Here is a 25,953-nt window from a genome sequence, read left to right on the forward strand (position 1 = left end):
TGGTTTTTCGAGACAGGGTTTCTCTGTGTAGCTTTGCGCCTTTCCTGGGACTCACTTGGTAGCCCAGGCTGGCCTCGAACTCACAGAGATCCGCCTGCCTCTGCCTCCCGAGTGCTGGGATTAAAGGCGTGCGCCACCACCGCCCGGCTGAAAAATCAGAATTTCTTAGAGAAACAAAATTTTATTGAAGTACACAAATATGCGTGTCATCACTTCCATATCACGATCACCACCTCCTGTTGACTATTTCTGTCTGGTGGCATCTTTTCTTTCAGCTCACCCCAGTGTCCAAAAGGTGGTGCTAGTATCATCTGCATCGGATGCTCCTCTGCGTGCCCCCGAGATCTCAGTTCCTGCTGATCTAGATAAAACCATCACAGAACTGGCCGACTGGCTGGTATTGATCGACCAAATGCTGAAGTCCAACATTGTCACTGTGGGAGACGTGGAGGAGATCAATAAGACAGTTTCCCGGATGAAAGTAGGTGCAGAATGTAAAGGCTTGCCAAGGCAACCCCCTCACCATGGTTCTCGTTTGCTTACCCTAAATGCTGAGAAAATAAGCTTTAAAGTATTCCTTATCTGCCAAGCAGGGCTAACTCCAAAGAGAAAGCTTTTCTTCTCTTAGCTCCATTGATCAAACAGAACTGAGGACTCAGTGTAAAACTCCAACATTGGTACCTTAAAGCTGGGCACAGCATAACTGCTAGCCATCTTCCCATTTAATGTCCAATACGATATAGAATACTTTCTAAACGTATGTTTTCATGTTTGGTTTTATAATGAGTTCATTTCTGACCTTAGAAATGAATGTCTTCTGACTATATATATATATATATATATATATATATATATATATATTTTTTTTTTTTTTTTTTTTTTTCCTCTTAATGAACATTGACCATCTCATAGCAGCAACTTGGAAAACTGTTTTTCCGTCTTTAGTAGGTTATCTGTTGTGGAGCAGCACTGAAAGGAATATTCTAGATAGAAATACACAATAAAACAGTAGCAATTGCTAACGCCCACTAAGTGCTTAATGTGTGATGAACATTGTCTTATTTTCACATGTGTTATCTCATAACAGCCTGGTGAGATAGGCGCTGAGTTATTCCGTGTTACCAAGAACTCCCAAGTTTCTGAGACAGTGGTTCTCAACGTGTGGGTTCCGACCCCTCTACCCTTTCACGGGGGTCGCATGTCAGATATCTTGCATATCAGATATTCACACAACAGTAGCGAAATTGCAAAATTATGAAGAAACAACTATAATAGTTTTGTGGTTGGGGGTCACCACAACATGAGGAACTGTGTTAAAGGGTTTGCAGCACTAGGAAGGTTGAGAACCATGGCTCTAAGAGGTCAAGGAGGTGAGCACCAAAATCAGACGGGTTTCTCTGACAAAGCAGTTTCTAATAATGTCACAGGGAGGTGTCAGTCACCTGTTAGAGGTGTTAGAGACATGGCTGAGGAGGGGGTACTGCTTCTATAGCCATGGGAACAGGAGGTGGGATTTTGAGATATAATGTGCATGCCATCCTATGTAGCAGACAGACAGCTTGGGTTTGATAGGGAACTTTAGGGGCAACATTTGTGCAAGAGATGTTTTTGTTGGTTTGTTTTTTTTGTTGGGAAGTGATGTTTTGGAAAAGGCAACTTAATTCTTTGAGGAGGGGCTTGTAAAGCTCTGTAAAGCCCTGTGGACTTAAGAGTCTATAAGCAGTTGGCAAGATCACTTCCCATTTCCTTTTGTTTTCTGAATTGTGGCTGGGAACCGCTGATAACAGTGCTTTGCTTTAGTAGCAGATGAGGATGGATGGGAGGCGAGAGATGCTTAAATCAAGAGAAAGAGCCCTTTGCAAGGGGCTGAGACGATGCTGTTTCTAAACAGAGGAAATGGAAAGGAGGAAAAATGGAGCACCAATGAGCATTTGAGTAATTTACTTTTGGATTTGTTGTGCCGAGGGAAGGGAGTCAGCCGCATTCATAGAAACGTGCCCTGGGATCTAGGACTGGAGTGTGAGTCATTCATTTGGAAGTACTTGTCCCTGTAGGAGTGAGTGAAATCTACAGAATTAGTGAGCTCATAGCGAGATGGCTAGACAAATCGTTTGACATACTGTTTGTACTAACTGTGAATTGTGCTTTCTAATCTTTATGGTATTTATTAGTTCTGGAATTAAAATAGACTCTTCCTGGAATTCTTAGCCCCTGTCTTATTTATCAGCTAAGACACATAGTCCATGAAATAAGGGTGATTCATGTCTAAGTTGATTCATTTGCAGTTATTCTAATTATTACTTTTCTAATACGCCACTTTCATCCTTATAGGGCGATGATTCCCAACCTTCTTAATGCTGAGACCCTTTAATATAGTTCCTCATGTTGTGGTGACCCCCAACCATAAAATTATTTTTGTTGTTGCTTCATAAAGAAATAACTATTTTGCTACTGTTATGAATCGTGATATAAATATCTCTGGAGATAGGGTTTGCCATAGGGGTCATGAACCACGGGTTGAGAACTGCTGTTCTAGGGGCTCGTTATGTGTGTCCTGATACAGAGCAGGTACACAAGGAGTCAGCAGCAATCATTGCTGATGTTTTCAGAGCATTTTCAGGGGAGAGTTCCTTCTTTTAATCTCCTTAGACTGGATGTAACTGAGCTAGGTGCAGTGTGGAGAGGGCGATGCCTCTCCTGGTTACTCTGTTGGTTCGTAAAAGAGCTGAGATTCGAACCCAAGGCCTCTGACTCCAGATTACCTGCTCTTCTGCTGCTGCATTGCCGATGTGTCATTGCCCCTGAGAGGAAGAAAACTCGCCGTTGCTACCAGCCAACCCGTTTACACGGTCAGGGTCCTGTTGTGTGACACCTTAATCCCCGTTGATCTCGTCTCTTCACAGATCACGAAGGCTGATTTAGAACAGCGCCACCCTCAGCTTGATTTTGTATTTACATTGGCACAAAATTTGAAAAACAAAGCTTCCAGTTCAGATGTGAGAACAGCAATCACAGAAAAACGTAAGTTAAATAAAAAAATCTATTCTATAGATTCTCAGCCACTATAATCAATAGATTCTCTGTCACTATATTCTATAGATTCTCAACCACTATATTTTATAGATTCTCAGCCACTATATTCTATAGATTCTCAACCACTGTATTCTATAGATTCTCAGCCACTATATTCTATAGATTCTCAACCACTGTATTCTATAGATTCTCAGCCACTGTATTCTATGGATTCTCAGCCACTTTCCTTAATGTTGACACACACAGCTACAAAGATTATTCTACTAGAAATTGTTATTTGGTAATTGGTACTCTTCATTTAGGAGGAAATAGTTCTCTCTCTCTCTCTCTCTCTCTCTCTCTCTCTCTCTCTCTCTCTCTCTCTTTCTCTTTTCATCTTTTTAAAGCCTCCTCATACCTCCCTTCTGAACTCTTATGCATTTGATTTTTTTCTCTTATGTTAGGATTTTTTTTGAAAGACATCCAATGGAACAAAGCTAGCCAAACCTGTGGTCACACCAATTCATTCTGCCATTTCTCTCCACTCACTGAAACTGGGTGTCACCATTTCTTCTAAACTTACCTCCGAATTCATTCCATACGTGCTTTGTGGTTGCCTTCATGTGGGGATGACTTAGTTAAAGGGATAATTAAACAACCAATGAAATGAACATATGAAATATTTACAAACTAATGTCCCTGTTTGGAGTTAGTGGTTGAGTTAAGGTCCCTCTGTTTGTGTAGCACACAGAACCGAGTTTGGATTCTTAAGAATGGTGTCTGGTGGCTCTCCTATTCTTTTTCCTCAGCCCCTGTCTCCTGCAGATCCCCGCCTGCTCTGGATCATTGTTCAAACCTCCTGACCTTTCCAGCCACTTACTTTTTATTCACATTTGTCTTTTTTCATTTCTTTGTTTCAATGTCAGTCTGTTCTCCGTAGGTGGAATTACTCAGCAGCTAAAGTGTCCCCCCTTTGTGAAGCCTTCCCACCCATCTGTATTCCCCAGTGGACCCCGATTCCTCTCTTTACTCCCTACTACAGCCCCATTCCCTGTCAATCCACTGTAGATCTCTTAGCTCCTTTATTTTTCTCTCCCATGCACAGACTGTGAATTTTTCCTGAAGGAGGGAAGTCAGCTATGGGCGTAATAGATGCTTTTTGCTTTCAAAATAAACAGAGCAATGAAGGAAATGATTAGCTGGGAACTTTCCACACGTGGTGGCACTGGCTTCTTTCTACTCAGAGACACTTTGCTTCAATCTTCTTGATAATTGACTGATTATGGATCTTGTACAATGGGGGACTCTGGAGTAATCTTTTTCCCTTCCTTAGTGAGAAATCTCTGTTCCCGGCACCAAATCATTTCCAGCAGCATTCCATTTTACGTTCTCATCACCATCAGGACTTATTTTAATAGATTTTTTTAAAGTCACATTTTGGCCTCCAACTTGCCTTGAATTTATCAGTATCCTGCCTCGACTTCTTGAGCACCTGGACTGCTGACATCATTCTGTCAGGTTTACACAGTGTGGCTGGTGAGCCTAGGAATTTCTGCATGCTAGGAAAGCACTCTCTTGGCTGAGCTATAACCCAACTCTAATTATTATTATTATTATTATTATTATTATTATTATTATTATTATTGTTATTTACAGCAAAGTTTTCCATCTTCTGAACATCTTCCCTCCTCCACTTATTTCTGTCTCTGGTCTCTGTCTCCTCCTTCTTCTCCTCTTATCCCCTCTCTCTCTTTTTCTCTCCTTCCCCTAATTAGTCTCAACTAATTAGTCTTTATCATTGCTTATTTACATAGAGAGCCCTTATCAGCTTGTGTGCCACTAGTAGTGACGTCTTTTCATCATTTACAATGAATAAGATAATTTATTTTTCATGGGAAACCAATGATACTTGCTGGCACTTGATACTTTAACTTGTATTTGTCCAAATGAACAAGCTATATCAGTAACAGAATTGGCAATAAAGACTTTATGTGAGTATTTAGCTGAGAACTAGAGTATCATCATAGTTTTGTCTCCCCTTTCCTTGAGTTAAAACTTTGAGGAATTTCTTTACATTGTTAAAACAACATACAACATAGACTTTCATTGGGTAATTTTTAAAAATCATAACTCATTGAACAGTTTAATAGAGTTTATGACATGAAAGCCTTCCAGCCTTCTGAACAACTGTAAGTCGATAGCTTTATGATTTACATTAACCACATAATATTATTTTAAGAATTTTGCCAGAATGTTCTACAGTAACTAAACTACAATCTTTTATTTTTCTTTTAAATTTTATGTAGATGAGTATTTTGCATACATGTAAGTATGTGTAGTGTGTAAATACGTGCGCCGAGTGTGTGCTGGTTCCCATGGAGGACAGAGTAGGGCACTAGACCTCCCGAAAGGAGTAAGAGATGGTTGTGAGCCTCGATGTGGGTTTGGGGACCCGAACCTGGGTCTTTTGCAGGAGCAGCATTTACTGAGCCGTCACTCCAGCTCCCCGGCTGGAGTCTCGTCCTGTAGTTAAGTTCTCCTCGGGCTTGATCTTCTTGGCCCTTAAGGTTGTCTGGCATCCAGAGCATCATCGCCAAGCCTGGTGTTTGCCGTCTGTGGGCTGATATGTAGAACTATCATTTATTGATATTTCAGCCCACCATTGTGAACTTTCCCTGTAGTAATGAGCCAAAAGTTTAAATTTCCATAGATCTTTCCTTTTGTAGGTCCCTGATTTAAAAATAAAAAAAAAGAAAGGAGAGGAGAGAGTGTTGGAGAGGGAAAGGAGAGAAGGTAAGGAAAAAAGACATAGAGATGGATACAGAGAAAGCAAGAGGGAGAGGAAGAGGAAACAGTAGAGGGGGAAGGAAGGTAAAAAGCCAGCATGAAATTGTGTGGCTGCGAACTCAGAGGTGTGCAGGACTTGCAATGACTTCATTCTCAGTATTTCTGTTGAACTTGAAAATATAAAAATGTTGCCCATCAGAAAGGCCTCTCGCCAGAGTAGAGCAAATATAAAAAGTGCTCTCTGCCTGAGAGACTCTCCATGGAAGGCAGATGGAGACTGTGGCTGTGTTCAAGTTTTATCATAGAACACTGTTAGGTTTTGTCCTTGTCAGATCAGCTTCTGTGACTACATAAACTAGGGAATTGTCTTTAATTTTTATCAGTTCAGTAGATATTTTTTGTTATTAGATGATTAGCACATTGAATATTAATGATATTCAAGCCCCTCCCCCTCCAGGAGCAGTTTTAGAAATATGTCTGGATGAGGTGTCACAGGCTTATATGTAAACCAAGCTACTTGAGATACTGAGGCAGGGGAGTTACAAGTTCAAGGCTAGATTGGAAAACACAGGAAGGCTCTGACTTACATAGATAAAGCAATTTAGAAGAGCTGTGGGTATAGCTCAGTGGTAAGGTGGTTACATAGTGTGTGAAACTCCTGGCTTTGAGCCCAGCACAGAAGGAAAGAACAGTGGTGAGCTGGGCATGGTGGCTTGTGCTGATAATCTCAGCACTCAGGAAACTGAGTCAGTAGACTCTCAAGTTGGAGCCAACATGGGTTACAAAGCCATTTTTCTCTCTCTATATATATCTATATTTATATAACATAGTGCAATATATAATATCTATTATTACACATTGCACGCACCTGCTGAGCCATCTCCCCTATGTATACAGTTAAGTAGTATTACTAACCATATGATATATAGTAATACATTACACTATGTATAGATAAAATTGTGGCAGACACACATTAGAGCCTCTTTAAGATGTGTTTCTCATGTTGCCCTCTTTCTGTTTCTGGACCTATTCATGATAAATTTAGGAACAGGTATTTATTTTCCTCCCCCTGAGAGCCGCTTTTGAGGGTTTCTTTTTATCCTGCTCCCCAGTGGAAAAGGTGAAGACCCAGTGGGAGAGCACACAGCACGGGGTGGAGCTGAGGAGGCAGCAGCTGGAGGACATGGTGGTGGACAGTCTGCGGTGGGACGACCACAGGGAGGAGACCGAAGAGCTCATGAGAAAATACGAGGCTCGCTTCTACATGCTTCAGCAGGCCCGACGTGACCCCCTTAGCAAACAAGTGTCTGATAATCAAGTAAGACTCACTGGATAGTCTTTGGTGGTCTCATTTGTTGGGTTTACTTCTTTTGTATTGTTGACTATGTAGGGCCTCTCATGTTTTCCCACATTCATAGACATACATGTTGAAACGTATAGGGATCGAATCGCAAAGGTTTTGTTATTTTGGGAAGATGTCTAAAGACACAGCGAACAGAAACACGCATTTGTACAAATGGAGCCACAGTTAGCATCTACAAAGGAAACCTCATTCATTGACTTCTTTGGCTTACTCTGGAGATTGCTTTTACTTACAAAATTTCCCAAGACTTTCATTTGAATACTTCTGTAGTGTGTAAGTCAGGCCATAAGTAAGTGTAATTTCTCTAATGTCTATGTTCTATTGGTAGCAACAGCTAGTGATCAACTTCATTATAGTGTTGAGAATATTGAAAAATTATGGTTTAAAGCGTGTTATTTAAAAATTCCTACTACAAGCATAGAAAGTTTCTTGAGTTGGACGTGTGGTTACACTTTGGTATAACATTGTATTTTCCCTTCAGATAGCCTGGAAATGAAAATGTGTATTTAGGAAGAATATAGTAATCTAGAAAATGTGGGAAGCAAATCGAAAACCTGCAAATAATGCTTCAAATCTCCACACCTGAGCACTTTTCATGGGTATAATTTAAAATCCAACTGGCCAACTCCATTAGTTTCTGAATTGTTTTTTGTGTTTATGGTTCTTGTTGATTGCCTCAAAGTAATAGCAAAGCTTTTGTACATATGACTAGAGGCATGTAATTAAAAAATGGTCACCAGTGTGCCCATCCTCATACCCAGAATGCAGTTGGCCTTCACATCTTCAGTATCCATGTCCACAGCTTTTAAACTGAACACACATAGATATTTTTTGTTAGTTGGCCATTATTCTTTGAGCACAACAATATGACAGCTAATTATGAAGCATTGATGTTGTTTTAAGCTAGTAGTTCTCAACCTCCCTAATGCTGTGACCCTTTACTACAGTTTACTACAAGTGACCCCTAACCATAAAATTATTTTTGTTGCTACTTCATAGATGTAATTTTGCTGCTGTTATGAATAGTAATGTAAATATCCGATATGTGACCCCTGTGAAAGGGTCATTAGACCCATAAAGGGGTCATAAACCACAGGTTGAGAGCCACTGTTTTTTGTTTTTTTTTTCCCCCGAGACAGGGTTTCTCTGTGTAGCTTTGGTGCCTGTTCTGGATCTCACTCTGTAGACTAGGCTGGCCTCAAACTCACAGAGATCTGCCTGACTCTGCCTCCCGAGTGCAGGGATTAAAGGCATGCGCACCACCCAGCCGAGAGCCACTGTTTTAAACAATACAAGTAACTTACAGGAGATTTGCAGTGTACTGAAGGATGTTCACAGCTTGTTGTGCAAACACTACTCCGTTTAATCTAAGGGACATGTGTAGATATGGTATCCATGGAGGGGAAGGGTTTGGGAGCAGTCTTTCACAAGTACTGTGCACTGATTCTCTGCTACTCAAATGAACAGTGTGTATAGGTTTCTTCTGAAACCTTAAGGTGGATTTTTATTTTCACAATGTCTACAAAAAGTATTAGTGACACATTCAACTGTCATTTGGATTTCATGGAACTATCTTGATTGATTGACAGACTCTTCTAGTGTTGGGAAACTGGGAAGGGGCTGCTGTCCATGGTACACTGAGTGTTTGTGAGGACATTTAGACAAATGCCTAACAAATCTTGATCCATTTGAACTGTTATATTTGCAAACACTCAGAGTGATTCAGGGGTAAGGAACAGAGTGAGCCATGGGTAAGGAGCAGAGTGATCCAGGGATAAGGGACAAAGTGATCCAGGGGTAAGAAGCAGAGGATTTCCACCATGGTAGTCTTTGACATGTCTCCAAACACATATAGAGTAACTTAGTTTTTTCAAATATGATTCATATCTTGTGAGACTCAGATATACAGCAAGAGGAATGAAGAGGTCAAAGGGCTTGAGGAAGTCAGGTACCTCAGATGGGTCATCTTTTATCACCCACTGTGCACCTGATTTCTCAGGCACTTTCTCTTTTAAGGATTTATTTTAATTATTTTTAAGTATGTATATATGTATGTTGGGGGGTGGGGGGTGGGCATGTGTGCATCAGTGCAGGTAGCTGTGGAGGTCAGAAGAGAGTGTCTATCTCCTGAAGCTGGAGTTCCAGGCATTTTTGAGCTGACCCAGTGTGGGTACAAGAAACTAAACTTAAGTCTTCTTCAAGAACAGTGCGTGCCGGGCCATCTCTCTAGCCCCTCCGCAGACAGGCTTTTCTTTTCTTTCCTTTTTCCTTTTTCCCCCTACTTCTAGAATTACTTTGATTCAATTATTTTGGCTTAAACTTGAGAATTTGTCCTTGTATTTTCTTTCTTCTTGTGAGTTCTGTGTCCAAAATGTGCTCAAACTTCCCAGGAATGCCAGGGTTGGGTAGTACTAGTTACTGAGTGACCATTTGTAACAGCTATGCCTCAACTTATGCCCTAGTTGTTGCTTCAAGAAGTGGGTTCTGGCGATGGTGTCATCATGGCATTTGAAAATGTCCTGCAGAAACTTCTGGAAGAATACGGTAGCGATGACACCAGGAATGTGAAAGAAACCACCGAGTACTTGAAAACATCATGGATCAATCTCAAACAAAGGTAAATTGAAAGCCTTGGCAGGAACACGTGCATTGCCTACTTGAGAATCCGATTTCCTTGGCTTTCTTGTAGGCTAAACATGCTAATCCTAGAAGTGTATTTTATTATTTTTTTCTACTTTTAAATTATGATGAACAAAGTACACATTATTATACTTTGCGCAGAGTGTGTATTTGTATATGTTCTTGAAATTGTACAATGCATTTTTCTTTCAACCTTGCTAGTAATTTTTAAAAATGTTTTCTTGTGCCATTTTGTGTTATTTAGAATACATGTTGTAGTTCTCTGGTATGGAACATAGGTAGTTGTAACTACTTTAGGGTAATATTAGTGTTAATTATTACTATAGTAATGTGTGATATTTGGCTGGAATGTCTTCAGATGAGGAGCAGACTCTATGGATTTACCACGTGACCTCTGAAATCATCTATGTGCAGAGTTTTGGTTAATTTATTATCTTTTTTTGCCATCATTGTCATCTAGTCAGTATGTCTAGAACAACCTGAAATCACACATGTGTTTATAAGAAAGGTTCATCTTGTAGGATTTGAGAAACCGTAAGCAGTAGTTAGCATTTTTATCAGATTGTATGTTTATGTTCATCATCAGTTAGAAAGTATTTATTTATTTATTTTGTTTTTTTTTTTTTTGAGACAAGGTTTCTTTATACAGCTTTGGAGTCTGTCCTGGAACTCATTCTGCAGACCAGGCTGGCCTCTAACTCACAGAAATCTTCCTGGCTCTGCCTCCCGAGTGCTGGGATAAAAGGCGTGCGCCACCACCGCCTGGCAAAGTATTTATTTTATACATCTTACTGGCAGTGCCTGTATAGAAGTGAAATTATGGCTTCCCAAACATCTTTCCTATGCTCTTGCGATTTCCTGAAAATTATTTTGATATCAAACCATGTTTATTTTACAGTGCATAAAGTTGATATCAGAGTACTTTCTGACATAATAGTTCCAATAATTTAATGGTAGCTTAACATGGAAGAATTTTTGTCTCTAGATTTGTTTTAGTGTGTGTGTATGTGTGTGTGTGTGTGTGTGTGTGTGTGTGTGTGTGTGCGCGCGCATGCATGTGTGTGTGTGTGTGTGTCTGTCTGTCTGTCTGACTATGTGTGTATGTGGTATACATGTGTACCCATGGGTGCTACTGCATTGGTATAGAGGTCTGAGCACAACATGGAGGAGTAGGTTCTCTTTTTCTACTGCGTGTGTTCTGGAGATTGAATTCAGGTTGTTAGGCTTGGTGGAAAGCATTAAGCCACCTTGTTGGACTTCTAGATGTCATTTTTAGTTAGATTCTTTAAAGTGGTTCTGTAAACTCTGTGAAGAAAGAAGATTCTGAGGGGAGAGCGTGAGATTGTATATGTGTTAGAGATTTACTCAGGTTCCAGATAAATACCTCAACAAACACAACTTTGCCGAAAGTTAAAGCTGAATGGCTACAATCTTGGTATTTTTAGCATCATGACACATTGATTGGATAGATCTCATAACTAAGACAGAGAGGAAGGTGAATTAAAAACAACAGTGAGTATGGTAATCCTTAAAGCTGTTTTATCCATTACCAGAAATCTCATGAGTAAGAACCATCTTTGTTTTTATTATAAACAATCCCGCCCCCTGCCAAAAAAAATTTCGACCACTCACTTTGAAATGTGCTGTCTGCTTTGTTTAAGGCTTTTCTTGCCTTTACTTTGTAAATATCTTAAGACAGCCCCTAGCTGCAGTTAAATTAGATGGAGGAGGCAATTAAAAATGAATTATGTTCCAAGGTGATCTTTCATTTATCAAAGTGGAGATGGCTACAGAGTCCCGGTTTGTTGTAGTTACAAGGACTTGCTTTACTTTAGTCTCTGTCTATATTATTTTAAAAATAAGTCATATTAATATTTAGACACAATTTAGATAACATTGTTATTTATACAGTTCGGAAAATACAACTAACCTGTAGCTCACAGGATTCTTCAGGAGTGACAGCTAGAGCTTCTATATTGAAATTAAGTGTGTTTCACATCTTTAACTGTCCTAAATAGACATCTCTCAGGAATACATAAACAATCATTCCTGACTTTCTTAAGCAAGGTGTGAGATTATATTAACCTTCTTTTGTGTTCTTGACTTTGTTGTTATAAAGACAGATTGAGAAGTTTCACACCCACTTTAGTCCAGTATTTTAAAATTATCTCCCACTAGAAGCTTTTGGAACTCCCCTTCCCCACTTTGAAATTTTAATTAATTAGTTAATGAATTATTTTGGGGGCAGAGTCTTCCTGACAGCTGAACTTGCAATGTAGCTCAGACTAGGATCGAACTTTCAATCTTCGCTCATCAGCTTCGATCATTAGTCGTGGAGTGTGTCTCCTTGTATCCCATGCACTTAAGCTTTAGAGTAAGGCAGAGAAAGGAGTACTTTTTTCTACCCCCACTCTGGGCGTAGATCCACTTAACACCTCCTTTGAGAACCCGTGGGCTAACCTCACACTCCCCAAGTTCCGTGAAGTTAAATGCCATGTTCAAAGTCACATAGAACAGACACATGCTACTTCGGTAAGACTGAAAGCTGGCGATCCTACCCGCGCTCTGAGTTCTGAAGCATGGGTGGGAATCTGAACAAGCTGCCGCCTCTCTCTGGTGAGTGTCTGCTGTGGTTTTAGTGTGTGTGGATCAGAGTGGCTTCTCGTTGACCTTCTCTGCAGTAAGCACTTTACACTGCTTTCCCGCAATTCTCCCAGCAGTCTTAAGAGACCTGAAGCGTCTTCATCAGCATGCATTGGTAGCAAATGGAAGCACAGAGAAGGTAAACAATTCCTCAAAGCCACACAGCTCACCAAGCATAGGCAGGATTAGAATTTGGGTCCTTTTGCCCACACAGCCAGGCTCTTGTTTTCTTTAGCAAGAGTTTAATTTTTCTTCTTTGTCATCAGAATGTCAGGTATTGCTGGTGAATGCTCGCTCTGCGCACTTGCTCCTCAGATCTGCCTGTGAGTCTGTTTCCTGGTTCTTATCTGCACTGTGTATAGAGAGCAGATCAGATTAAAGATATGGGAGCGTCTGTGAATAATATAGCAACCTCTAGCCCGTGACTGTGCCACGCTGATGGCCCCCCGACAGGCCTTTATCATCACTTCCTCTCACTTCGCAGCTGTATTCTGAATATACATCATTGTCAGCGGAATTCTGTAGAGGTGAGGGGGTGTTACACTTGCATATGCAATAATGTTAGTGGCTGTAATGTGTGAAATTTAATATCAGCTTTCAGTGGCGACGTTTGGTATGAATTGAAATCGACCATTCACAGTTGAAAGTCCTCGTTCCTTTATCTACAATGCTACAATGTCGAAAATCCCAAACAACTCTGATAACAGAAAGCTGTCCTTTGATGTGAGGGCATTTATTATAGTCGTTATGTAGCTCAATGTGGATGGCTTCCTCCTAGGAGCACAAATATTAGTATGTTTTATTGTTTCCCCTAACCTCCCTGAAGATAATCTGTAATATAGATACAGTCATTTTCCAATGTATAAAAATTCTTAGGTTTTTTTTTTTTGCTTTCCTCTTTAATACCAGTTAACTATTTCTTGCAAATTTAGACAGTTGAAATGTGTTTGCACAAAGTTAAGTATCCCTTATTATGCTTGGGACTAGAAGTGGTTGGAACTTGGAGACATGTAGTGACTGACGTAGGAGATGGCGCTCCAATGATGTGACATGGAATGTATTGTGCTGTAAATGTTCCTTGTAAGTTGGGGAGTGTAGCATGTACAAGGCCTTGTGCCATTCCAGCACTGTAATTAATTAACTAATAAAACTTCATATGTACCACATACACGTAACCTAAAGGTTTTTTTAGGTTTTTATAACATGTTAAGTTTTTTTATATAACATGTTAAGTAGTTTTAAAAAATGAAACAGAATTTTCCACTGTGGCATCATGTTAGTAATATGTATTATATATACACACATATGTTATACACACACACACACACACACACACACACACACACACACACACACACATTAGATTTCAGAGCATTTCAGGTGGTTTAGAAATAGTCAATTTATAGCAAATTCTGGAGTGTGGATGCCTGATTTGGGTCTGAATGGTTATTTAGCTCTATATTTAGGCTCTGCATGGATAATATAACATTTTATGTGTATGTGTGCTTATATATACACACACATATATGCATAAACATACATATGTATAATGGTATGGAGGTGTATATGCATGTATATGTATATAAATAGAGTTATCTGTACTGAAGGATTATAAAGGAAATCAGTACTGTGGCTTATGCTATGGTTTCTCAAGAGTCACTAACTGTGGAATTTCTCCTTGTCCTTACTCTACAAGGTCCTGTTCTCCTCTGCCTATTTTAAGGCATTTCCAGGATGGTACAGGGAGAGCAGAGGGCCCGGTGTGAGGTATCTGACAGTCCTTGGTTAAAGCCCACCATATGCATCTGCCATCTGTGTGACTCCTGAGCAAGTTAGGTCATCTCACTGAGTTTCCCTTACCCTGGTTCTAAATCGGAGAACATGTCTGATGTGTAGGACTGCTGTGAGATCAGAAGTCACATCTAAATGTTCTGGGTGCCTGGTCTCGGCTCCAGAAAAGGTCGCCTAGATTATCGTCATGCTGCTGTGTCTTCCTCGTAGGCGGTCACACTTTGCAGAGCTTTGTATGGCTGATGTGCAGAAAGTGGAGTCTGTAGCTGCTTGTTTGTCATTCTGAACGGTTTCTGCTGATCCTCATGATAAAGTGTTGGATTATCTGCTTTAATGGATGCATTAGCGGTACACTCAGTCTTTATTAGTCGATGAAACTTCTCTAAAAATCCAATTATCTTGGTTAGTGAAATCATCATACTTGCTTAATTTATGTTGTATTCAAGTGCTTTGTGCTAAAGCACAAATCCAACAATCCAGGGAAGAAAAGAGTGGAAAACTTTGAAGACTGCTATTTGACGGGGAGCCGTGCATAGAGTTCAAGTTGATGAACCAGAATAGCTTTATTCTTCTTTTCAGATGACACTGCCTTTTTCATTAATACTCGTGGACTGGATGTAGTTTAACAAGGACTGATAGAAGTTTTGTGAACTCTGAAGACTGAGTCCGTGGGCTGGGGATATAGCTCAGTTGGTAGAGGGCTTGTCTAGTGTATAAAGACCTGGGTTTGATTCCCAAGTGCTGCATAAATTGGCTATGACAACCATTGCCTGTATGTAGTCTTAGCACTCAAGAGATAGGGGCAGGGAGATCAAGAGTTCAAAGAAATCCTCCTTTACACAGGGAGTTTGAGGCAGCTTGGAACATATGAGACTCAGAAATAAAAAAGATTGAATTTGTTAGATTCTGTTAGATTCTGGACCATGATCGCTTTTCCAGTGTGTTTTGCTGCATACCTCAAAGCTTTGATTTCATTTCCCTTTCTCAGTTAGTGCTTGCTTATCGTCTCTGTAAATTAAGTAAAAAGGATGCGTTCTTCTAAGTCTGGATCATTCTTCAGTTTGGTCAATACCTTTTAAGAGCGGTCAATGAACGATATCGTATTGGGGTCACCACTTACGCCTGACTTTGGCCAGGCTCGACCACCGAGCTCTTAAAACGAGCAGCTGTCAGTCACTCTTAGGTGCAGGCAGTTTTTTCCTTCTCGGTTGTTTACCAGTATGAGATTCAGAGATTTGGGTCAGTCAACTTGTTTTATCCTCTTGGAAGGTAACTTCTTTCCCTTGTAGCCACCTTTAGATTTCAGTCTGTTTCTTTTGTTTCTGTCACTAGCATTGGCAGTATAAAAATTACTCTCTTCTATGTTTTTCTGTTCTGTTATTTAATATTCTGTGTATTGTTTTTCTGCCCTTGAAAAAACAAAGCCTTCATGAGCACTGTTTGTGGTACATGCCGGGACTGCCTCTATGTTCAGTTTGTATCAGGCTCCTATAGGCAGACATTTTTCTCAGTTCTGTATCAAATACATTAGAGGGCTAATGGGCAGTCTTTGTCTTTTCCTTCATTTGTTTTTTATTCTTTTAGTGAATTAATCATTTCATTAAAGAACTGTTTATTAGCCTCTAGCCGGCCAGGCTCTATGAGAGTCCTGAAGAATCAACCTTAACTATACTTGTACCTGCGTCCAGAAAGCTTACATTCTATAAGGGAAACCATAGAGTATGGGAGAAATTGAGGGGAAAAAAAATCCATAATTCTAGGAGGTTGTTTGGGAGTTGTAAAATAAGTCAGCAGTACAGTGTTAGAAAGGGACTTAGGAAGAGTTGGAAAACGTAAGAAAGCGAACATCACAGGCGGTACTTAAGCTACTTCTGGAGGTCAAGGAAAGCTGAAGAAAGTTCCAGAATAAACAGCAATTGTAAAAGTCATTGGGCCTGGGATGTGAGGGGAGAGGGGGCAGAGGCCAGATATGCACTTTGTAAAGCACAGGCGTTTCAATGACATGAGTGTAACAGGAAGCTATGGGAGTGATGAATATGGGGCTGACACTGTTTGCATTGATGAAAATTTAATCTCTGTAGGTCTCACTTTGAGAATAGTTCCTTGGGGTGAAAGAATAATTGGGAAGAGCAGAAAGGAAGTGACTACTAGGTCTAGTTTAGAAATGGGGACATTGTTGGCTGTTGGGAATCCAGCCGCGGATAACTGTAAGCTCCACCTGTGCTTTGGATACCGCTTTGGTGGGTTACCTATGTGGCTTGATATAGTGGGAATAATAAAAGATTGAATATTTTAACAGATATTGACCACTGAACTGGGAGACACCGTGGGTTTTGGGGAGAAAAAACACTATGGAGGCGAGAAAGGACAAACAATTTGTAGAAACAATTTTAGAGAAGTGTGCTGTGAGGAGGAACAGCCAGACTGGACAGGAATAGGGAGGAATTGAAGGCATGGTAATTTTGGGATCAAGGATTCAGTGAAGGTGAAGGCCAGATGAGGGCTTGACCTGAGGAGACTGGGGTACAGGGGAGCTGGTTGATTGTGCAGTATGAGCTCCAGGGTTTGATGGAAGGTGCCTTTGGGAGGTAGACTGGGGCATGTTGGGAAAGATTTGGAAGTATAATATTGGTTGATTAATGAAGACAAATATGAGAGGTGATCTAGTTTAAATTAACAAGAAAGTAAATAAAGAAGATGTGGAGAGACACAGCCTCTCATGGAAATGTCTAGGTGGTCTCTTTTGGTGTTGGTGGCAGTAGCAGTCCCAGGGGAGGTCGCTGCTCTGGTGTGTCATATATAACTATGCATCATGAGTTGGAGACAGGGGCTCTTCAGCCTTTTAAGTGGTCTAGTATTAGCGTCTTAGCAAACAGTCTCTTCAAATCCCATGCAGTGATATTTTAAATGTCTTGGTACAGACCCAGTCTCTATATAGCAAAGACTGGTCACCAGAAGAGCACGGGGTATTTCAGCAATGCTCACTGTTCACTTGAGTGCTTTCCCCGCACGGTGTGTGTTAGTATGTATTTCAGGGAAATGTTAATTTTGTTTTCAAGGGAATAAAATCTGAAGCAATCACTCTAAGTTTTCTACCTGCCATTCAGACTAGTGCCTCCACTTTCTACTCAGAAAGAGATAAATACATTGAAATCATATACCACTGTAGAGGTCACTTTTTAAAACATCAAAATTAGCCACGTACAACTGTGGCTTTCCTAAAAACTACTTCTGCATTTTGTAAAAAAGACCTGTATTTGTAAGACCATTCTTTTTGGCCAATTATAAGCAATACACACCCTTCATTGAACAGTATATTACATTTTACAGCTTAAAATACCAAATATTGCCTAACATCTTTAAAATGACATTTTCAAAAGCCTGCTATGTGGGTGGCCATATTTTATGTTACAAAATGGCTATCGGCTTATTTTATAGACTAGCATGGTGACTTTTATTACGGATATCATGTGAAAGCTAAGAGTTCATATTTTAGAAAATCTTAGTTCCCTTTAATATAAATGATCACAAATCTGTCACCCATAGATGTCCTTACAGCTTCTAGGTGAAGCTATTTCTATTTTCTTTGTGTCCTATAGCCAGTTATTTCTCTTGTTTGAAGCATAAAAATATTTTAGCTAAAGTCCCTCTTTGTAGACTTCAAATGTTATATCTTATATGTTTTCAGCCTATTCTTTTTTTTTTTTTGGTTTTATAGGTTTAAAGATTTAGATTTAAAAAAAAGTCCCTGCCTTTGTCTTCTAAACAGAAATTTCCTAAAGTTAAAACCTGTATTCCAGTCATAGTCTACTCCTTCCTCTCTACACACTCATCTGTTTCTCAGGATGTCTTCTACCTCTTTCTGGGCTTATTTGAGACTCAGGTAAGAGTTGGGATGAAGACCTGAGCTTGATGGCCCAGAACCTATGTTTGAAAAAAAAGTAAAAATAGCCAGACATGCTAGTGTGTACCTGTAATCCCAGGGCCGGGAGGCAGAGATAGACGGATCCCTGGGGCTCAGTTGCCAGCCCGTGTAGCCTACATGGGAAGTCCTCGGCCTGTGAGAGACTGTGTAAAAAAAAAAAAAAAAAAGATTGTGTTTCAGGAATGGCATCAGAGTTTGTCCTTGAGCTTCTGCACACACATGTGCATCTGTGCACACACACATATGTGCCCTGGGAGCCAGAGGCTCGGTGCCCCCCAGCCTCTTTGCCGTCTGCACTTTGCTCATGGATCCACCAGTGACATTTCCTGTACAGAGACTCTCTAATGAAGTGGAATTTGTAGCTAGCACGGGACGACAATGGAGGAACCCCTGTCATAGCAATGGGGGGCACAGGCTGGAAAGGACTCCTGGAGTGTCTGCAATGGTTCTCTCACTCCTCTAGCCTGAGCTTTTCATGTTAAGGATGGCACAAATAAATCAAAGGTTTTAAATGATTCACCCTAAGCCACATCCCTGGTAAAAAAGACAGAGGAGGAAGCAAAATTAGGCCCTTTTCTTCTAAGGGTAGCCTAGGAGGGGTATTAAAGGTAATTTATTAGCTTGCCTGGTTAAGTGTATGTATATAGCCATGCACTCTCTCTCTCTGGATCTTCTTTCTCATCATCAAAGAGCACCCATGTTGGGTGTTTTATTTCCAGGTGTTGGGAGTCTTATTTCTTTGGTTGTAGAATTTTCCTCCTTCATGACATGTACAGTCTTATGTAGTCTATAACCCACAGTCTTCAGGGAAAATGGTGTTTACGAACAAATCTCAAAGGTATATTATGGCTAGATTGGCAGCTTATAAATGTCATAATTCTGCAGTAAGGACTCTGAGGAATGTGGAACTATGGAAAACTCTTTCTGCCTATAGTTTGTAGAGTAAGTGGGCAGATAAGAAATCTCTATATATTGTAAAAGTGTAGTGTGAGACTAGATCAGAATCTAAGGACCTTTCTAGAACACACATGGTTATTTTTTATATAAAGTGGCTCACTGACCTTTTATAAGCCTGGAGTGAGGGAATGTAACTAAGAAGGAATAGTCTAGAAGACACAGGCTCTAAACTTTAAAAGACAGGTGTGTGATTTTGTTAATGGAGATGGTGGGAAGCACACTGTAATGTGGATATAAAATTTTTACATGGTCATAACATCAGTAATATTCTAGAAGGAACTGAAACATGTTCCATGGACGTAAAGAGAATATGAGAGAAAAGTAGAGGATAAAGTTGGGAAAAGAAATTGTTCATAAATTATAATTTCTTTTCTCAGGAAAATTACAAGTAAGGTAATTTGGGTTCATTTTCTAGACGAATGTGACTAGAGGAATTTTAGGGAGTGAATGCTGGTATGATTATGTCATCCCAGAGTGTCACATGAATGGATTCACTGGAGTGTTTGTTTTTTTTAAAATCTGGCTTCTTTCGCTTAGCAGAGTGCACGTGAGAGCTTGCCCATGTCATTGAACATAGTTTGTCTCGGTATCTGAGTCATATTCCATTGCTTGCATGGACCGTATTTTACTCTCCAGTTCCTGTTTGGGTTGTTTGTGGTCCTAGGGGGTGACGTCATTTGTTTTCACTCTCTTTGAGTTTATCTGCTTTAGAGGTTTCCCAAAAGTGGGAACTCACAGTACATGTCTTTCAGTATGTGGATTCCTTCTCTTCGCATAATGGTTTTGTCTTACATGAATGGTAGACTATTTATTAGGACTTTTTTTTTGATTCTACGATTGAGTAATTGTTCATCTATTACCATACAATATTCCATTGATTAGTTCTTCTTTCATATGATGAGCCATGGTGTTGTTTCAATATTCTGAATAATAATGTTCTAAACATTGGTGTATGAGAGTTTGTGTGGACATGCAGTTCCAATTTTCTTGGGTCTAAATAATTAGGACTAAAATTTTTGGTACCCAATTTTTAAAATTAAGATTTATTTTAGTTTGTATGTGTGTGTGTGTCTGTGTCTGTCTGTCATCTGTCTGACTGCCTGCATAGAGGCCAGAATAGGAATTGTGTTGTATCCCTTGGAGCTGGAGGTCCAGGCATTTGTGGACTTGTTACTTGCTGGGACCCAAACTCCCATCCTCATGATTGTACGTTAGTCAGTCCTAATCATGGATCCATCCATCTTTCCATCCCAGTGCCTATTTTAAAAATGATTTGCCTATGTCCCACTAGGAAGCTTTGAGGTATATAATGTTAAGTGTTGACTATACAGGTGTGTATCTTTTCCAATTGAAATAACTTCCAGTGCTCTAGTTTTGATGTAAAACTAATGAAACATTCATAGAAGCTTATTTGCTCAGTGTCTTCTAAATATTATTAAATATTAAATTAATATCACTAAACATTGTTATGGTATTAAAGATGTTAAATCAAATATTATTAAATCAACTTGTATTTACTTGGATTATTAGCAAGTGCCAAAATTTGTTTTCTTTGTAGTGTTGGGGATTGGGCGCAGGGCCTTGTAAATATTAGGCAATTGCTTTATCATTGAGCTGCACACATTAGCCCTTACATTATTTGTTTGTAAATCTTAAAATTTTTTTGATTTTGCTCCTTTCCATTCATTCAGTGATATATGAGTATGTGTTGATATTGCCTTTTGATTGAAATCCCTTTTATGGTAGCCCATGGATACTGGCATACATCTATGATGTACAAATAAATCTGTTAATGTACAAATATGATATGTAAAACACAGGCACAATTATTTGATGGTGTGGCTATGGTTTTGTTAATATTTCTATGTTTCTGTATTGGTATCTCACAAATCACTTAAAATTTCCTTAACGTTTATTTTAGACCAACAGATGAAGAAATCACACAGTTACATTTGATGGCTTAAAGGGTGGCAGTTCCTCTGAGGCTAGCTGTTAATTTTGTCTTAGGTACACAGGATGTATGATGTCACCGTGTAAGTCACAGAACTGTGTCTGCCATATTGTTTCTTTCAGCATCGCTGACAGACAGAGTGCCTTGGAGGCCGAACTGCGGACAGTGCAGACTTCTCGTAAAGACTTGGAGAACTTGGTCAAGTGGCTTCAGGAAGCAGAAACCACAGTGAATGTGCTGGCGGATGCCTCTCAGCGGGAGAATGCTCTTCAGGACAGCGTCCTGGCCAGGCAGCTCAGACAGCAGATGTTGGTAAGTGTGTGGGAAGCCATGGGCAGCAGTCTCCTCCTGAACCCTGTGTGGCCACCTGTACATTGATTACTGTTCCAAGGGGAGGTTGTCCACTCATTCAGTTATGGAATACATGCTGTCCTGTGAATAACTGGTTTCTTAGATATGATCTACAGAATACTTTTATACTTAATATTAGGGTAAAGATCCACCTTTTTATGCAAGTAATGATTGTGTATTTACAGGTACTCAAGGTTGCTTGGTTTTTTGTCATTTTAAGCCCTTGTACCATTAGTGTTATTGAGTACTAAATTATAAGGGTATTTCCCCTTCATATAAATGGAGAATTATTATAAATTATTATATTATTATTTTAATACTTACTATAAATATATATGTTTATTTTACTTATAATACACTTATTATAAATACTTGTTATAGAAACTTCTCATCTCTGTAACTCATTTAGAGTCAAAGCTCTTAAGCCTAAAGCATTTTATATATATATATATATATATATATGTATATATATATATATATATATATATTTTCTTTATAACCGTAATTGCATACATAGTCTGAGGTTCAAATCTCATTCTAAGAAATGTGATAATATTAAAACTTTTCTTTAAAACAAAGTTGTGTGAAATTTTACAAAACATGCCAAAATTCCTCTTCCAATTCCAAGTACCGGCACTTCTGTGCTCTTGAGTTGCCTTCTCTTATTTTGGGTATGTGGAATTTCCTCTTCTTGTCAATCATAGATAAACCTTCTCAACTACAGCTCAATTTACAAGTTGCTTCAGTGGGGGCATCTCCTGTGTGCCCCAGCTCTACATCTCCTTCCTTCTCCATGCTGTGAATCGTTTGCAAACACGTGAATTCATTATGTGAGCTACTGTTTCCTGATATGCCAGTGAGCATGCATTCTACTGCCATTTGATGCCTCTTTTTACCTACCCTGGTTGGCCACACAGTTCTTTAATTAAGGGTGATGCTATTCTTGTTGTTCACACAGTGTTCCAGGAGTAGATCCTGAGCAATTATGCTTGACTCTGACTTCTACAGTTGAATCCATTCATGGGGATATTATTCTCTTGAAACATCTAAAAGACCCTATTGTAAAATGTCATCAACTATGTGGGTCTGGATTAAAAGTCCAGAGACTTTCTTGAAACCATAATTCTTAAAATTGGAGTTCTTGTGGGACTCCTAACAGTAGATGTGGGGTTCTCTCTAACTCTTTTGTCTGCTCTTGGAACCTTTCCCCTTCCCTACTGGGTTGCCTCATCCATCCTTGATATGAGGGTATGTGCCTAGTCTTATTGTAACTTGTTATGCTGTGTTCTGTTGATATCCCTGGGAAGCCTGCTCTTTCCTAAAGGGAAATGGTAGAGGAGTGGATCTGGGGACAAGGGGAGGTGGCGGGGGAGGGGGGCATTGGGAGGAGTGGAAGGAGGGGAAACTGCAGTTGGAATGTAATATATGAGAAAAGAATAAACTATTTTCTAAGTTAGGAATAATTGTCATTCAACATGTTAAAACATGAGTGCTGTAGCTACACCGCACCACCTCATACAAATGAAAAAAAAAACCTCACACAAAATGAGTTTGAAAAACCTCTTTTAAAGCAAACCCATTTAGAATGGGCTTATATATAACTCGCCCTTATGTGTGAAGATTGTCATTGTTTCATAGTGAGATGAAGAAGACTCAGAGAGGCTGGGAAGAGTGGCTTTGTGGGCAATGCGTTTGCCACAGAGGCATGAAGACCTGAGTTTGGATCCCTTTACGCATGTAAAGAGCCTAGTGTGGTGGTAGTCTGATGGTCTTGTGGTGTGTCTCTAGCCCAAGCGGTGGGTAAAAGGGTGGAGACAGGGAATCCCAGGGGCTTAGTAGCTGGCAGGTCTACCACAAACTATGGACTCCAGCTTGAGTGAGAGGTCATGTTTCAAAAAATGGAGAGTGATTGAGGAAGACATTTGATGTCAACCTGTCACCTCACATGTTCACGGATGGCCAAGTACAGCCACATAGACACATGCACACAAAGGTACCCCCCCTCCAACACAAATAAAGTTTAAAAAGAAAGGAAAAGCAAATAGCAAGGAAATCGTCTGTTTGCTTATTGCTTATTCATTGCACACAACTTTTGTCACTGGGTGATGAGTGTGACCATGAAAGCATCCAAGTTAAATGTGCTCTTTTGTCTCACCCTTTGGATTCTCAGAATGTGACCATTAATGTGAATTGCTAAAATATTTTGAGTTCATCTGGATTTTAGGAGTCTACAGCCAGCGTTCAGTGTGGGTAAATGGTGGACTATGTTGCCTACTTTATGATTTCGGCAACTGTAAGTTTGAGCTGCACATGCTCACAGATATTTAATTTATGTAATGGTGTTAATTTCAATGCTATTTAGATGATGCACTCCAGTAAGCAACAACTTACAGTGAGGAAAGAAGGCTGCAAATGAACCCTACTAATGACTACCCCCAGCAGAACCCAGACCTGTGGCAGAGTCTAGTGATGTTTTCTCACACGGTTTCTCTTAGGATATATTCTTACCATAGCTCCAGCTCCTCTCAATAGTTAAATGAATATTCAAGCTATGGGAGAAATAAATTTAAATAGAAATGCTAGGAATCTTTTAAATAAAAATAACTAAGCTGAAGAGCCCTTGTCTTATGGCAAACGGTGACAAGCCAAGAAGCTGCTGGCTAAAATATGAGAAGATAACGTGTACGGTAATTGCTTCTCAAAAATAATTTAATGTTGCTAAAATAGTCTGTTTGGGTTCATGTGAATGAGGGCCTTTGCTAACAGCTGAGTCAGATACCTGTGTATCTGAAGATAAATGTGCATTTATTTGACTTCAGGTTGTCTCATCTTATGGTAATTTACATGGTTTTCACTTTTGCTCCTATACTGGATGCTCAGCTCTCCCTCTGTTTTACTTAAAAAAAAAATGCATGACTTTGTTTTTGGCACCTTACAGGTGCATGTTTGTTAGAGACTTAGTGCCTTTGACTGAGCATTTTTGAGATAAAGGAATTTTACTTTTCCCATGGGCTTGTATATTATTCTTATTTGTGTGAGTGATTTCAAGTGGAAAGTTATTCAGAAATGGAAAGATGTTTGAAGAAACCAGAGAAGACATGAAATTATGAAGTAAATTTGCTGATGTTGAGCTACTGGTAGTGGTGAGCCACCTGAGATTTCTGTGAAAGGTGTGGTGGTGACTTCAGCATATTTGTGTTACATGATCAGGGGATGGGTGGCTTTATCCTGTAATCTATCTATCTATCTATCTACGATCTACAATCTATCTATCTATCTATCTATCTATCTATCTATCTATCTATCTATCTATCTATCTATCTATCTATCTATCTATCTATCTATCCTGAGATGACATGTTCACTGTTTATATTTGATTCATGTCTTGTGCCAACCAGATGTTAAACCACAGAGGTATTCCATGGAGATACAATATATAAACCATGTTCAGTTTAAAGATGATCCTGGATATATTTTAATAAAGAAGGGCTGGGGAGCATAATAACAGATGAAGACTTTCTGGGCCTGTGATTTTCAGCGTGCCATTTCTGTTAAAGACAAGTGATTCTTTGGATTCTTATATTTATGTTTTGGATGTTCTCCGCAGCAGAGGTTTTTTAGCAAGAGAAAACTTAATCTTGAGGACTTGAAGGAAAGTGAAGCTCATTGAGAGCTGACCAGTACATGGAGGGCCTTGTGCACCTGGCTATGTATTTTGTGTTCAATCTGCTGGTGATGGGAGAGGTCATAAAGGGGATTAAACAAGAGAGTGAATTGGTAAAGTCTTGACTTACAGGAATCTAGCTGATGGCGTTGTTAGAAATGGATCCGTACTTCATGACAGAAACAACAGGGAGCCTGCGAAGATACTCAGGTAGCTGTGCATGCCAAAAGTGATAGTAACTAGAAATATAGCACTGTTGTGAGTCTAGGGCCTTGGTTGGGAGGGAGTGAAGACAAGATTGTGTGTGGTGGTCCAGTTTGAGGTTCAGAATGTAGAAGAAGGTGTCAGAGCAAGAGTACAAACAAGTTCTCTTTTGATTAAACCACAATGAGATGTTTAAGTAGCATCCAGGGGAAGGTGCCGAATTTGGCTATGTATTTTTTAAGGAGGCGCTGTTGTTGGCTTAAGAACCAATTTATTAATTGGCACATTCGTCTTAATTTTCATAGCCACAGTCTAGGACAATCATTTTTTTTAATTACATTTTTAGTTGGAGCTCTGAATTTTAGCAGTATCAGTTCAAATTGAGACACTTTTCTGGATAAATGCCTGCATCCCTGTGGCTTTTATGGAGTGCGTGCGAGAATGGGCTGGGTTTGCTCTGAAAGACTTTGTGGTTTAGAATCTTTGTATTGTCCTGCCCTGTGCTTGCTGCTAGCCTGGTTTTGCTCTTCGGCCTTGTAGAAGAAGGCTTCCCAGATCGTCCGGCTTCTCCCCTGTACCCAACAACGTGCTTGTGCTGCAAACACCTGTTTCATCTTCTGGCTCTGGGACAGGACTTATGCAAGTGAAGCATCCCTAGTAAAACA

The 25,953-nt window shown here is 39.7% G+C and overlaps 1 protein-coding gene across 1 annotated transcript in view; it reads left to right on the forward strand.

The window, feature by feature from the left end:
* Utrn (utrophin) overlaps positions 1 to 25,953 on the forward strand; it is a 507,673-nt gene that overhangs the window by 234,969 nt on the left and 246,751 nt on the right. The window contains exons 47-51 of the mRNA XM_059272738.1: positions 276 to 481; positions 2,904 to 3,021; positions 6,912 to 7,117; positions 9,625 to 9,779; positions 21,192 to 21,381. Of these exons, the coding sequence (XP_059128721.1) occupies positions 276 to 481; positions 2,904 to 3,021; positions 6,912 to 7,117; positions 9,625 to 9,779; positions 21,192 to 21,381 (875 nt within the window). The remainder of the gene's footprint in view (positions 1 to 275; positions 482 to 2,903; positions 3,022 to 6,911; positions 7,118 to 9,624; positions 9,780 to 21,191; positions 21,382 to 25,953) is intronic.

This window comes from Peromyscus eremicus, chromosome 8b, assembly GCF_949786415.1.
Source record: "Peromyscus eremicus chromosome 8b, PerEre_H2_v1, whole genome shotgun sequence".
NCBI classification, from domain to species: domain Eukaryota; kingdom Metazoa; phylum Chordata; class Mammalia; order Rodentia; family Cricetidae; genus Peromyscus; species Peromyscus eremicus.